General features: G+C 41.2%; 2 protein-coding genes across 6 annotated transcripts in view; one reads left to right on the top strand and one right to left on the bottom strand.

Annotated features, from left to right (window-relative positions):
• Positions 1 to 14,262, bottom strand: part of Asb3 (ankyrin repeat and SOCS box-containing 3) — a 128,622-nt gene that overhangs the window by 80,630 nt on the left and 33,730 nt on the right. The window contains exon 1 of one of the 3 annotated variants that reach the window (NM_001108864.1): positions 13,695 to 13,859. The exons of 1 other annotated variant lie outside the window; for it this stretch is intronic. Coding sequence is in view for 1 of the 2 variants with exons in the window: in XM_063273444.1 (XP_063129514.1) it covers positions 8,974 to 8,987 (14 nt within the window). In the remaining variant the exon portion in view is untranslated. Of the gene's footprint in view, positions 1 to 8,973; positions 13,860 to 14,262 lie in introns of those variants that run through there. One more of the 3 variants, XM_063273444.1, reaches the window with a different exon arrangement.
• The window catches only part of Erlec1 (endoplasmic reticulum lectin 1), a 37,851-nt gene continuing 37,387 nt past the window's right edge, over positions 13,799 to 14,262 (top strand). For 2 of the 3 annotated variants that reach the window (XM_039091779.2, XM_063272989.1), the window contains exon 1: positions 13,799 to 14,241. In XM_039091779.2, coding sequence (XP_038947707.1) covers positions 14,080 to 14,241 — 162 coding nt within the window. In that variant the 5' untranslated portion in view covers positions 13,799 to 14,079. The remainder of the gene's footprint in view (positions 14,242 to 14,262) is intronic. The other variant, NM_001106023.1, reaches the window with a different exon arrangement.

Here is a 14,262-nt window from a genome sequence, read left to right as displayed (position 1 = left end):
GGAATATTACTCAGCTATCAAAAACAACGAGTTTATGAAATTCGTAGGCAAATGGTTGGAACTGGAAAATATCATCCTGAGTGAGCTAACCCAATCACAGAAAGACATACATGGTATGCACTCATTGATAAGTGGCTATTAGCCCAAATGCTTGAATTACCCTAGATCCCTAGAACAAACGAAACTCAAGACGGATGATCAAAATGTGAATGCTTCACTCCTTCTTTAAATGAGGAAAAAGAATACCCTTGGCAGGGAAGGGAGAGGCAAAGATTAAAACAGAGACTGAAGGAACACCCATTCAGAGCCTGCCCCACATGTGGCCCATACATATACAGCCACCCAATTAGACAAGATGGATGAAGCAAAGAAGTGCAGACCGACAGGAGCCGGATGTAGATCGCTCCTGAGAGACACAGCCAGAATACAGCAAATATAGAGGCGAATGCCAGCAGCAAACCACTGAACTGAGAATAGGTCCCCCGTTGAAGGAATCAGAGAAAGAACTGGAAGAGCTTGAAGGGGCTCGAGACCCCAAAAGTACAACAATGTCAAGCAACCAGAGCTTCCAGGGACTAAGCCACTACCTAAAGACTATACATGGACTGACCCTGGACTCTGACCTCATAGGTAGCAATGAATATCCTAGTACGAGCACCAGTGGAAGGGGAAGCCCTGGGTCCTGCTAAGACTGAACCCCTAGTGAACTAGACTATGGGGGGAGGGTGGCAATGGGGGGAGGGTTGGGAGGGGAACACCCATAAGGAAGGGGAGGGGGGAGAGGGATGTTTGCCCGGAAACCGGGAAAGGGAATAACACTTGAAATGTATATAAGAAATACTCAAGTTAATAAAAAAAAAAAAAAGATATATGCCACAATGTCTGGCCTAAAGAGGCCTTTTTAATTGTGTGTGTGTGTGTGTGTGTGTGTGTGTGTGTGTGTGTGTGTGTGTGTGTGTGTGTGTGTAAGCAAGAAGACTGAGAAATGAATGTAGGGACAATATGCTTGTCATAGCATTCACTGTCCAGTGGACAACTCTATTAAGTTATTTCTCTTCTTTTACACTTCTATGGGTTCTGGAGGTGAAACTCATGCTATCAGGTTTTCATAGTGGGCACTCTGGGCATTTTTTTTTATCATTGAGCCACCTAGATGACCCTTGAGTAATTTTTAAAATTTGACTTTCTACTCTTTCAGTTTAGGTTGTTTTATTTGTTTGGTTTGGTTGGGTTCTTTTGTTTGTTTGTTTTATTTTTTATTTTGTTTGGGTTTTTGAGGCGGGGTCTAATTATGTAGTTCTGGCTATCCTGGAACTCACTATATATGTATGTAAACTCATTATATGGGCCTCAAACACATAGACCCATGTGTCTGTGCCTCCCAAGTGCTGGTATTAAAAGCATGTGCCACCTGGCCAAGCCCAGATTTTTCTACTCTCATTCTAGTCAACTATTATTGTTAGTTTTTTTTTTATTCTCAAGCAATACATTCATTTGTCAGATAGCTAGGGACTACCTAGACATGACTCCATACAGAAAAGTTAAGGCAGTGGCAGTTTTCAACTCAATTTCAAAACATCAATTGATCTATTTTGTCAAAACTTAGTTTAAGAGTTTGATTACGCTCTCACTCTTTTGCTTCTTGCTCTTGCTCTTCCCTTCTTCCCCTTTGTCCCTTCTCTCCTCATTCCCCTCCCCTCTTCCCTCCATGGCTGGCCTTTATTCCTCTCCTCTTCTCCTCTTCTTCTCTCATTAAACCTTTCCACAAGGGGAAAAAAAGAGTTTGATTACAGGCCTGCCTGTTCCCTGATCCCACAGCCCTGTCTGTCTCCTAGGAGGTCTGCTAACCTAGGACAAGGTGAAACCCATGCCCCAATACACATGCCAGGTAAGACTCTCACAGAGCCCAGCAGACACGAGATCTGTCCCACCCTGCCCTGCGGGAGCCCCATCACCACTGCATCGCCACCTGCACCCACAGAAGATGAGCCTGCCTGTGCCCCCACCCCAGAGCCCAGTCTGTATGCCAGGAGGACTTCTCTAACCAGAGACACAGAAGGCCTTCTATAATCAGGCACAGCACTGCCTGCCTCCAAGAAGGCTCCAATTGGAAACACCCAGGCCAGGTAACACCTGAGATAACCAGATGGCAAAAGGCAAGAACAAGCACATAAGCAAAAAAGGTCAATATAATTTGGCACCATCTTACCACAGAAAAGCACTGGCTACCCTAACACACTTAAACCCCAAGATTCTGAGCTAAGATCCCATCTCATGCAGATAATAGAGGCCTTTAAGAAGGATATAAACAATTCTCTTAAAGAAATACAGTAAAAGACCAGCAAACAAGTAGAAGCCTTTAAGAAAGAAACAAATAAACCCCTTAAGAAATGCAGGAAGAGGGGCTGGAGAGATGGCTCAGTGGTTAAGAGCACCGACTGCTCTTCCTGAGGTCCTGAGTTCAAATCCCAGCAACCACATGGTGGCTTACAACCATCTGTACTGAGATCTGATGCCCTTTTCTGGTGTGTCTGAAGATAGCTACAATGTATATAATAAATAAAGATTTAAAAAAAAAAAGAAATGCAGGAAGATACAATCAAACATGTGAAGGAATAGAACAAAATGTTCCAAGACCTAAAAGGGAAATAGAAATGATAAAGAAATCACAAATGCAGGCATCCCTGGAAATGGAAAAACCTAGGAAATAGGATGCAAGCATCACCAACAAAATATAAGAGATAGAAGAGAGTTTCAGGCATAGAAGATACCATAGAAGTCACTGGAACATTAGTGAAAGAAAATGTAAAACCTAAAAAGTTCCTAAACCAAAATATCCAGACAATCTGGGACATAATTAAAAGGTCAAAACTAAGAATAATAGGAATAGAAGAGGGTAAATATTTCCAGTCCAAAGGGCCAGAAAACGTCTTCAACAAAATCATAGACGAAAATTTCCTTAAGCTAAACAAAGAGATAGCCATAAATGTATGAGAAACCTACAGAACACCAAATATATTGGAACAGAAAAGAAAATCCTCAAATCAAAGCACTGAATGTACAGAACAAAGAAAGGATATTAAAAGCATTAAGGGATATAGAGGGAAAGCTCCAACACAAGGAGGATAACTATACCCAAGAAAATATAAAAAATCAATCATCTCACAACAACCCCAAAAGAATCACACAAACATAATACCACCTCCAACACAAAATAACAAGAACTAACAAACATTAGTCATTATTTCACTCAACATCAATGGATTTAATTCTCCAATAAAAAGACATAGGCTAGCAGACTAGATATGTAGACAAGATTCAACATTCTACTGCATACAAGAAACACATCTTAGCAACAAAGACAGACACTACCTCAGAGAAAAGGGCTGGACAAAAGTTTTCCAAGCAAACTGTTCCAAGAAACAAGCTGGAGTAGCCATTCTAATATTGAATAAAATAAACTTTCTACCAAAAGTAATCAAAAGAGATGGGGAAGGACACTTCATACTCATCAAAGGAAAAATACACCAAGATAAAGTCTCAATTCTAAACATTTATTCCCCAAAAGAAGGGCAACCACATTCATAAAAGAAACTTTACTAAATCTCAAAACACACATTGAAACTCATACAATAACAGTGGGAAACTGCAACACCCTACTCTCACCAATGGACAGAAACTAAACAGAGACAAACTAAAACCAATAGACGTTCTTAACCAAATGGATTTAACAGATATCTACAGAACATTTTACCCCAAAACAAAAGTGTGTTAGTCAATGTTCTAGTGTTGTAAAAGGATACCACAACCAAGGCAAGTTTTATAAAAACATTTGCAAATTCATTTGGAATAACAAAAACCCCAGGATAGTGAAAACTATACTCAACAATAAAAAAACTTATGGGGGAATCACCATCCCTGACTTCAAGCAGTATTACAGAGCAATAGTCATAAAACTGTATGGTATTGGTACAGAGACAGGCAGATAGATCAGTGGAACAGAATTGAAGACCCAAAAATGAACCCACACACCTATGGTCACTTGATCTTCGACAAAGGAGCTAAAACCATCCAATGGAAGAAAGACCATTTTCAACAAATGGTGCTGGTTCAACTGGAGGTCAGCATGTAGAAGAATGCAAATCAATCCATTCTTATCACCCTGTACAAAGCTTAAGTCCAAGTGGATCAAGAACCTCTACATCAAATCAGATACACTCAAACTAATAGAAAAAAAAATAGTGGGGAAGAGTCTCGAACACATGGGCACTGGAGAAAATTTCCTGAATAAAACACCAATGGCTTATGCTCTAAGATCAAGAATTGACAAATGGGATCTCATAAAACTGCAAAGCTTCTGTAAGGCAAAGGACACTGTCGTTAGGACAAAACGACAACCAACAGATTGGGAAAAGATCTTTACCAATCCTACATCTGATAGAGGGCTAATATCCAAAATATACAAAGAACTCAAGAAGTTAGACTCCAGAGAGCCAAATAACCATATTAAAAAATGGGGGGCAGAGCTAAACAAAAAATTCTCAGCTGAGAAATATCAAATGGACGAGAAGCACCTAAAGAAATGTTCAACATCCTTAGTCATCCGGAAAATGCAAATCAAAACAACCCTGGGATTCCACCTCACACTGGTCAGAATGGCTAAGATAAAAAACTCAGGTGACAGCAGATGCTGGTAAGGATGTGTAGAAAGAAGAACACTCCTCCATTGCTGGTGCAAACTGGTACAACCACTCTGAAATCAGTCTGGTGGTTCCTCAGAAAATTGGACATTCCACTACCTGAGGACCCAGCTATACCTCTCCTGGGCATATACCCAAAAGATGCTCCCACATACAAAAAAGACATATGCTCCACTATGTTCATAGCAGCCTTATTTATAACAGCCAGAAACTGGAAAGAACCCAGATGCCCTTCAACAAAGGAATGAATTAAAAAACTGTGATACATCTACACAATGGAGTACTATTCAGCTATCAAAAACAATGACTTCATGAAATTCATAGGCAAATGGAATGAACTAGAAAATATCATCCTGAGTGAGGCAACCCAATCACAGAAAAACATACTTGATATGCATTAATTGATAAGTGGATACCAAAAGCTCAAATTACCCAAGATGCAATCCACAGACCACAGGAAGCTCAAGGAGGAGGATGACCAAAATGTGGGTGCTCCCACTCTTTCTTAAAAGAGGGAACAGAAATATCCATAGGAGGGGATATGGAGGCAAAGTTTAGAGCAGAGCCTCCCCTACATGTGGCCCATATATATACAGCCACCAAAACTAGGTAAGATTGATGAAGCTAAAAAGTGCGTGCTGAAAGGGACCCGATATAGATCTCTCCTGAGAGACACATCCAGAGCATGTCCAATACGGAGGTGAATGCTAGCAGCAAACCACCAAACTAAGAAAGGGACCCTGTTTGTGGGAATTAGAGGAAGGATCGAAAGAGCCGAAGGGGCTTGCAACCCCATAAGAACAACAATACCAACCAACCAGAGATTCCAGGGACTAAACCACTACCCAAAGACTATACATGGACTGACTCGGGGCTACAACTGCATATGTAGCCGACAGTAGCCTTGTTGGGGCACCAGTGGAAGGGGAAGCCCTTGGTCCTGCCAAGGTTGGACCCCAGTGCAGGGGAATGTCTTGGTGTGGTAAGGGGGATGGTTAGAGGGGGGAAATACTCGTATGGGGGACGGGGAGATGATAGGGGGCTTATGGACAGGAAACCAGGAAAGAGAATAACATTTGAAGTATAAAGAAATATATCTAATAAAAAATATATTTAAAAAAGTCACATTCTCATCTCATTAGATGCCAAAAAGGCCTTTGACAAAATCCTACACCCCTTCGTATTAAAAGTCTTGGAGAGAACAGGAATTCATGGCACAGACCTAAACTTAATAAAAGCAACATACAACAAAACAATAGTCAACATCAAATTAAATGGAGAGAAAGTTGATGCAATCCCTCTAAAATGAGGGACAGAACAAGGCTGCCCACTCTCTCCTCATCCAATACTTGAAGTTCTACCTAGAGCAATAAAATGACTAAAGGAGACCAAAGTGAAACAAAGCCTTCCTTTACACAAATGATAAACCGGTTGACAAAGAAATTAGGGAAACACCATTCACAATAGCCACAAATAATATTTTTTAAAAAAGTAAAAAAAGCTGTATGAAAAGAACTTCAAGTCCTACCAGAAAGAAAGCAAAAAAGATGTCAAAAATGGAAAGATCTCTCATTCTCATGAATCAGTAGGAATAACAGTGAAAAATGCATGTCTTACCAAAAGCAATCAACAGAGTTAATGCAATTCACAACAAAATTCCAACACAATTCTACGGACATGCAAAAGAGCAATTCTCAACTTCATATGGAAACACAAAAACCCAAGACAGCCAAAACAATTTTGAACAATAAAAATTTTCTGGGGGAATCACTATCCTGACCTCAAGCTGTAGTACAGAGCAATAGTGATAAAAATTTAATGTTATTGGTAAGAGAGAGACACTACAATTAGTGGAATAGAATCCAAGACCCAAAAATAAAACCATACAATTATAGGCACTTGATTTTTGACAAAGAACCCAAAACCATCCAGTGGAAAAAAGAAAGCATCTTCAACAAATGGTGCTAGACTAACTGATGGTCTGCATGTAGAAGAATGCAAATTGACCCATATTTATCACCTTGTACAAAGCTCAAGTCCAAGTGGATCAAAAAACTCAACATAAAACCAGATACACTGAATCTAAAAGAAGAGAAAGTGGGAAAGAGCCTAGAACACATTGGCACAGGGGAAATTTTCCTGAACAGAACACCAATGGCTCAGGCTCTAAGATCAACAATTGAGAAAGAGACCTCTTGAAACTGAAAAGCTTCTGCAAAGCAAAGGATATAATCAACAGGACATATTGTCAATCTACAAATTGGGAAAAGATCTTTGCTAACCCTACATCTAATAGAAGGCTAATATTCAAAATATATAAAGGACTCAAGAAGTTAGACTCAAAAAAAACTGAATAACCCAATTTAAAATGGGGTACATAGCTAAACAAAGAATTCTCAACAGAGGAATCTCAAATGGTGGAGAAGCACTTAAAGAAATGTTCAAAGTCCTTAGTCATCAGGGAAATGCAAATCAAAATGATCTCTTTATGAGAAATTTAAAATTTACTCTCAGCAAACTCTGGAAATTCATGTCTATAATCCCAACACTGACCGACCTCTTGATCTGTATCTAATCAATTAAATAGCCATATTATCTACACAACTACAACAATGCCTTCCAACAGGCTGTTAGATGAGAAAGTGTACAACTTGCTGTCACTGAACTCAGTAAGAGCTGTTTCATTACAGCTAATTCCCTTTACGGAGAAATTAACTTGCAAAACAAATCAGATTTTATCTAGACCCAAAAAACAGAAAGTTAAATGAAATTTTAGGTTATTTGTTCTTATACCATTCTGGTAAGGAAAAGTCTAGAAGAGAAAAATAAAGTAATATGACTTTTTTTTTATTAACTTGAGTATTTCTTATTTACATTTCGAATGTAATGTAATATAATGTAAACCCTTTCCCGGTTTCCGGGCAAACATCCCCCTAGTCCCTCCCCCTCCCCCTCTTTATGGGTGTTCCCCTCCCCATCCTCCCCCCATTGCCGCCCTCCCCCCAACAATCACGTTCACTGGGGGTTCAGTCTTAGCAGAACCAAGGGCTTCCCCTTCCACTGGTGATTTTACTAGGATATTCATTGCTACCTATGAGGTCAGAGTCCAGGGTCAGTCCATGTATAGTCTTTAGGTAATGGCTTAGTCCCTGGAAGCTCTGGTTGCTTGGCATTGTTGTTCATAAGGGGTCTTGAGCCCCTTCAAAGTAATATGACTTTTGTGGGGGCTTTTTCCAAAATAATTTCTGGGATAAATACAGATTCAGACTATTGTCTACATATTTACATTCAAAATCCTTTTCAGCCATATGTTTTGAATGACAGACGTATGTCTCCCACAGGCCTTCATTGTTTAGTATTTTGTCCCAGCTAGTAGCTCTTTGTGGGGGGATTGTGAACCTTTGGAGAAGAAACGCAGCTGGCAGAAGTAGAGGTGGCAACTGGGGTGGCCACTGAGGGCAACAGTCCAGATATGCTTCCCTATAGAGCCACCTAATTCTTGATCCCCAAGCATATGACCAAACTGTATATCAAGTTCCCGCTGATGGCTGAGGAGAGAACTGCCTCAATTGCCATGAATTCCCTGCCAAGATGGACTATACTTTCTGAACTAGGAACCAAAATAAATGCTTGCATTTGTGAGTTGTTTCTGTTGAGTATTAGATCACAGCAGTGAGGGAAGCAAATGACAGAGAAGGTCTAATATGCTATGATGACACCAATACGAGGTAAAATGAGATATCATTACAGATAGAATATGGACATTAATACATAGGAAGGACTCATTTCCTACCAAATTCTTGGAGTAATAAGGTTATACACACAATAAAGATTTTCTCACTCAGTAAGTTAATAGCTAGGCATGTGTCTTATTTAAAAGTCTAGACTAGTTGTTCTCAACCACAGCCTATTTTGTCTGCAGAGGACATTTGAAAATATCTGAGGGTATTTTTTAGTGTCACAAACTGGGGTATGGAAAAGTCAGCAATTGTTACTGGCATCTGGTAAACCCATCACAAGGATAGCAAACGTGTAGAACACAGTATAGCACTTCATATAAAGAAACGTTCCAGCCAAACTACCAACAGTAGTACCAAGGTTGAGAATACATTGTTCTAACCTCTCCAAAATACAAGATTGCTTTCATTAATATCACTTTGCAAGTTCCTGATTTCCATTTAATCCAGTCATGGCTTAGTTGGGATTTCTATTAATGTGCTGAAGCACCATGACCAAAGGCAACTTTGGAAGGAAAGAATTTATTTTAGCTCACAGCTCTAAGTCCATCACTGAGAGAAGCCAGGACAGAAATTGGAGCAGAAGTCATAGAGGCAGGAACTCAAAGCAGAAACCTGAAGGCAGGAATCAGAGCAGACATAGCAGAAGTCACTTACTGGTTTGCTCCTCCTCACTTGCTCATCCTGTTTTATTATCACACCTTGGACAATAAGATCATGTGGGCCTCCCACATCAATCAGCAATCAAGGAAATGCACCAAAAGCTTGCCCTCAGGCCAATCTGGTAGGGCGAGTTCTCAGTTGAGGTTCTGTCTTCTAAAAGGTGTCAAAGTTGTATCAAGTAGATATAAAACTAGCCAGCACAAGTCAGCTCTATCTTTCCCTATAATCCCATTCTGTGCTGTTTCACACAGTGGTCATTTACCATCTGACCCAGCCTCTTAACATTGTCTCACCCAAATGTTTAATAAGTGGTCCTTCCTGTGACATGCACCCATCCCCCCCATACACATACATACAATAATAATAATACAATTTTAGACAGAAACTGTTGTTATCGTGTACATGTAAATAAAAAGTATGTCTGATTATACCTCTCCTCTATTGCTATGCTACCCAAGCTTTTGTAGAGAGATTGCTCGAACCTCTGCTTCCTTTACATGGCATTTTCCTTGTGTGTCTAAGTTCAAATTTCACTCTTCTTAAAAAGATTTTAGTCATTGGATTAAGGCCCAACCTAATTCATTTTGACCTCATCTTAAGGTGAATTACAACTATAAATATTTTATTTCCAAGTAGTTTATATGTGGGTTCTGAAGATTAGGAAATGTCTATATACTAGAAGTGTCTACATATTCAACGAAAACAGCCCCCAAAACCACTTTTCCATACAGCAACCAGAATGGTCTTCCTAAATTTACATCAGGCCTTGTCTAGCCTACAAGGTTGTGTTCAAATAACTTCCTCCTGCCTCTCCAACATTATTTCTTGGCACAGTTTTCTTGTACACCAGCTATACTGGCCTTCTAACAAGCTGTCTTAGTTACAGTTTCATTGCAATGAAGAGACACTATGACAAAGGCAACTCTTATAAAGAAAAGCATTTCACTGGGGCTGGTTTACAGTTTCAGAAGTTCAGTCCATTAACACCATGGAGGGAAGCATGGCAGCACGCAGCAGGCAGAAGTGGTGCTGGAGGAAGAGTTGAGAATGGTATATCTTAATCTGAAGGCAGTCAAGAACTTCCTTCCACAGGCAGCCAGAAGGAGGCTCTCTGTTCCACACTGGGTGGAGCTTAAACAATAGGAGCCCTCAAAGCTCACCCCCACAGTGCCTCACTTTCCAACGAGGCCACACCTCCTAATAGTGCCACTTCCCATTGGCCAAGCATATTCAAACCACCACACAGGCCAACCTCATTCTTGCCTCAGGCTTCTGCCTAGACATTTCTATGTAGTTCTCCTCTTGTCACCATTCAAGGCAAATCAGAAGTGCCACTTCATTCCAGACACCTACCTGCTTAGGTATGAGACCACTTACCATACACCATACACACCAGTGGCATTCTCTTTCACTTAAACCTAGTTTCTTTGCAGCATTTAGAAATTATTTTACTTATATTTCTTCCTTACTTGAACCTAAGATCCACTGACAGCATATTCAATCAACAGAATCTCAGAGTCCGAAGCAGGGACAACTATTTAACACCTTAAACACCAATTATACAACTACTCCTCTAAGTTTTCCTCTTTTTTATGGCCATTCAAACATTTAATCCATTGAGTCATCTCTATTTGCTCTGAAGGTTTGAAAACAGACATACCCTCAAATGATTCCAATGCAAAGTCTACCACCTCATAGAGTTCTGACCTCCCCAGCATGTGAGAGGCTCGGGATTACAAAAACAAGGCCAAGAAACTGGAAAGATGGCTCAAAGTTTAAAAGAACTAGCTGGTCTTCCAGAGGACCCAAGTTTGATTCCCAGACATGAAGGCTAACAATCATCTCTAACTCCAATTCCAAAGAATCCAATACCCTCTTCTGTCCTCTACAGGCACTGCATCTATGTGGTACACAGACACACTTGGAGGCAAAATATCCATATACATAAATAAAATAAAGATTTTTAATAATCAGCCAAGCTACATATAGAGTTTCAGACCAAAAAAAAGTACTGACCTATTTTTAAAAAGCTCAGAGCCTTCTTTGACACTTAGGCAACATTCTTGAACCAACTCTCTCTTCCTCAATAGTTCCAATCTCCTGCTGCATTCTACCTCACCTTGTACTCTGACCACACCAAAAAGCACTAATGGACAATCTAAAGATTCAACACACTTTCCCTACTGCCTAATGAAATCCTATAAAACCTTTTTTTTAGATTTATTTATTTTATGTATTTGAGTACACTGTCCCTGTCTTCAGACACGTCTCATTGAAGATGGTTGTGAGCCACCATGTGGTTGCTGGGAATTGAACTCAGGACCGCTAGAGGAACAGTCAGTGCCCTTAACCATTGAGCCATCTCTCCAGCCCCTATAAACCCTTTAGTCAGTTCTAGTGTCATCTCCCCTGGGACACCTTTTCTGTCCAAGTCTGGAGTTCTTTAGTTCCTTCTTTTTATCTTCATCCCAACATCCATTTATCCACAAAATCCACAGAACCTGATTCATAAGGATTAGACTCCTTAATGCAATAGAAGTATTTATAGTCATATTATGATTACAGAAACTAAGTAATAAGTGTTAAGTATTATCCTATCTAGTTAGAAATTTTAATGATTCTATCATTATTATTATTATTACTATTGTGTGTTTTGTGTTGTACATATCTGTGTGTGTGTCAGATCTCAAACTGGAGTTATAGATAATTAGAGCCTGCCTCCATGTGAGTGTTTGGGACGCTAACTGCCAGTACTCCTAATAACTGAACCATTTATCTAGCCCTCTAGTTCATAATTATTCATTTGTATAATCTCCCGTGCTGGAAAATGAGATACAAATGATAGTAGCCCATTTATTCTCCAGCTTACCAATCCCAGTGCCTGACACACATTAAATATTAAGAAGTGCTAAGGTAATGAGCAACACATCAGTTCTAGAACAATATTATTTTCTTTAATAGTGTTGAGTCTTAGAGAAAACTTATAGAGATGAAAAATGGGGGCGGGAGAGATGGCTCAGCGGTTAAGAGCATTGTCTGCTCTTCCAGAGGTCCTGAGTTCAATTTTCAGCAACCACATAGTGGCTCACAACCATCTGTAATGAGATCTGGTGCCCTCTTCTGGCCTGCAGGCATACACGCAGGTGGAACGCTGTATACATAATAAATCTTAAAAAAAAAAAAAAAAAAAACTTGAAAGAAAACAATATTCTCTTGGGGCTGGAGAGATGGCTCAGTGGTTAAGAGCACTGACTGCTCTTCCAGAGGTCCTGAGTTCAATTCCCAGCAACCACATGGTGGCTTACAACCATCTGTAATGGAATCCAATGCCCTCTTCTGGTGTGTGTGAAGACAGCGACAGATTACTCATATACATAAAATAAATAATCAAAAAATTAATTTCACAAAAAAAAGAAAGAAAAATGGGCTGCTCTTCCTGTTTTTTGATTTGGTTCAAATTTGGGCATGGTGACAAGACAGTCAGCCATAACCTAATGGCATTATGTTTTGCCCACTGAGAAATGAACTGCTCTATCTTAGTCATTAGAGCTCAGGCCTGAGTTATAATTTACACAAGTCCTCTGTGATGACTTAACCTGGAGCCAGGCATCCCTTAAGGGTATTGACTTTTTGCTCTGGAATACCTGGGAGATCCTAATGGCCTGCACGTGAGATAAGAATCAGCTAATGGGCTGTGAGGCATTAATAGCTGATTTGTTTTTGTATAAGTACTATTGCTATGGGAAAGGGATAAAGTTGTCTTTCTATTACTATAAGCAAGAACAGAAGAAACAACTTAGAGAAGACAATTTTCCTGATCAGATGTGGTTTCCATGGATGTCGGTAATATACACCTTTTGGATGTCCACCTTAAAAATCCACCTTAATTCACTTTTTGCATGGCATGCTGTATTTGCTCTACAATATATACAATACAATTCTATTAAATGAATTAAGTTCATTTAATCTAAGTTTGGATTGAGTCCAAATGTCTGATTTCTCCCAGTGGATCTGAGCACCACAACATGGGCAGTCCTTACCAAATGTTCTATGGCAAACACTGTAAATTTATTATACTTGAGATGAAAAAATGCAGACATTATTTTTTCAAGAAGGGGAGAAGAAACCAAAACTATATGCAGTCTGCTATAACTTGGTTCATAACTTCACATTCACCTGGCTCTGGCCTTGACGTACGGATTCCTAAGTAAAATAACTAACTGCCCAATACTTGAGTCAAGGGAGGGTTAGGGTTAGGTAAAAATGCAGGGCTGTAAAAGCCTAGCCGCCTAACAACTCTATACCAAAGTCGAAGGACATGGCAGGTGTCACTCGGATGTCCCCAAACACACAGTAGCTGAGACCAACGTGACAACAGTCGCCAGCAAAAGAAACTAAGAGAAGCTTCTGGAGAGAAGAAGGAGAATGCAAATAGCAAAAGAGTGGAGGGTAGGCAGCTCAGTCGGAATGGTAAGTTCTACTTCGATTCCGCACTGCTCTGTTCTCCACTCGCTTTTTGAGAGCCGGCCGCCGCCCATTCATCCCCAACTCCCGAGACCCTTGTGGCTGAACTCCTCGCCCGGCCAGGACTCACCTGGCCGGGCCGCTTCGCCCAAGTGCTGTCTCCAGACCGGTTCAACCGGCGTCTGTCTCGGGCCTCCGCGTTTGAGTCCAACCGCTAGGACGCTACGGCAGCAATGCGGTGCAACGCGACGCAAGCGCGGGCTTCCGTAGGCCACCGATCTCACAACCTCGGATGTTGATGTGCTGCCTGCCCCGGAAGCGGTGGCCCGAAGTCCTTGTAAGGGCGGAGGTGGCTTTGCCCAGCCGTCCGGAAGGAGACGTGGCGGCGGTTGAGTCTCCTGCACCAACGTCGCTTTGTAGTCCCGCCGCCGCCTCCTTCTCCTCCTCCTCCTCCTCCTCCTCCACCTGTTCTCCTCGGGTAGAGGAGGTTGTGACGGCGGCTGGAGGACGCGGCGATGGAGGAAGGAGGCGGCGGCTTGCGGAGCCTGGTCCCCGGAGGGCCGCTGTTGCTGGTTCTGTACGGTCTCCTGGAGGCGGCCGCCGGCGGCCGAGCGCTGCCCCAGCTCAGCGACGACATCCCCTTCCGAGTCAACTGGCCCGGCACCGAGTTCTCTCTGGTCAGTGCCCTCGCGAGCCAC

This window comes from Rattus norvegicus, chromosome 14 (genome assembly GCF_036323735.1).
Source record: "Rattus norvegicus strain BN/NHsdMcwi chromosome 14, GRCr8, whole genome shotgun sequence".
Taxonomy (NCBI): domain Eukaryota; kingdom Metazoa; phylum Chordata; class Mammalia; order Rodentia; family Muridae; genus Rattus; species Rattus norvegicus.
Note: the sequence above shows the minus strand (reverse complement) of the source record. Positions and strands in the feature narration are given on the sequence as shown.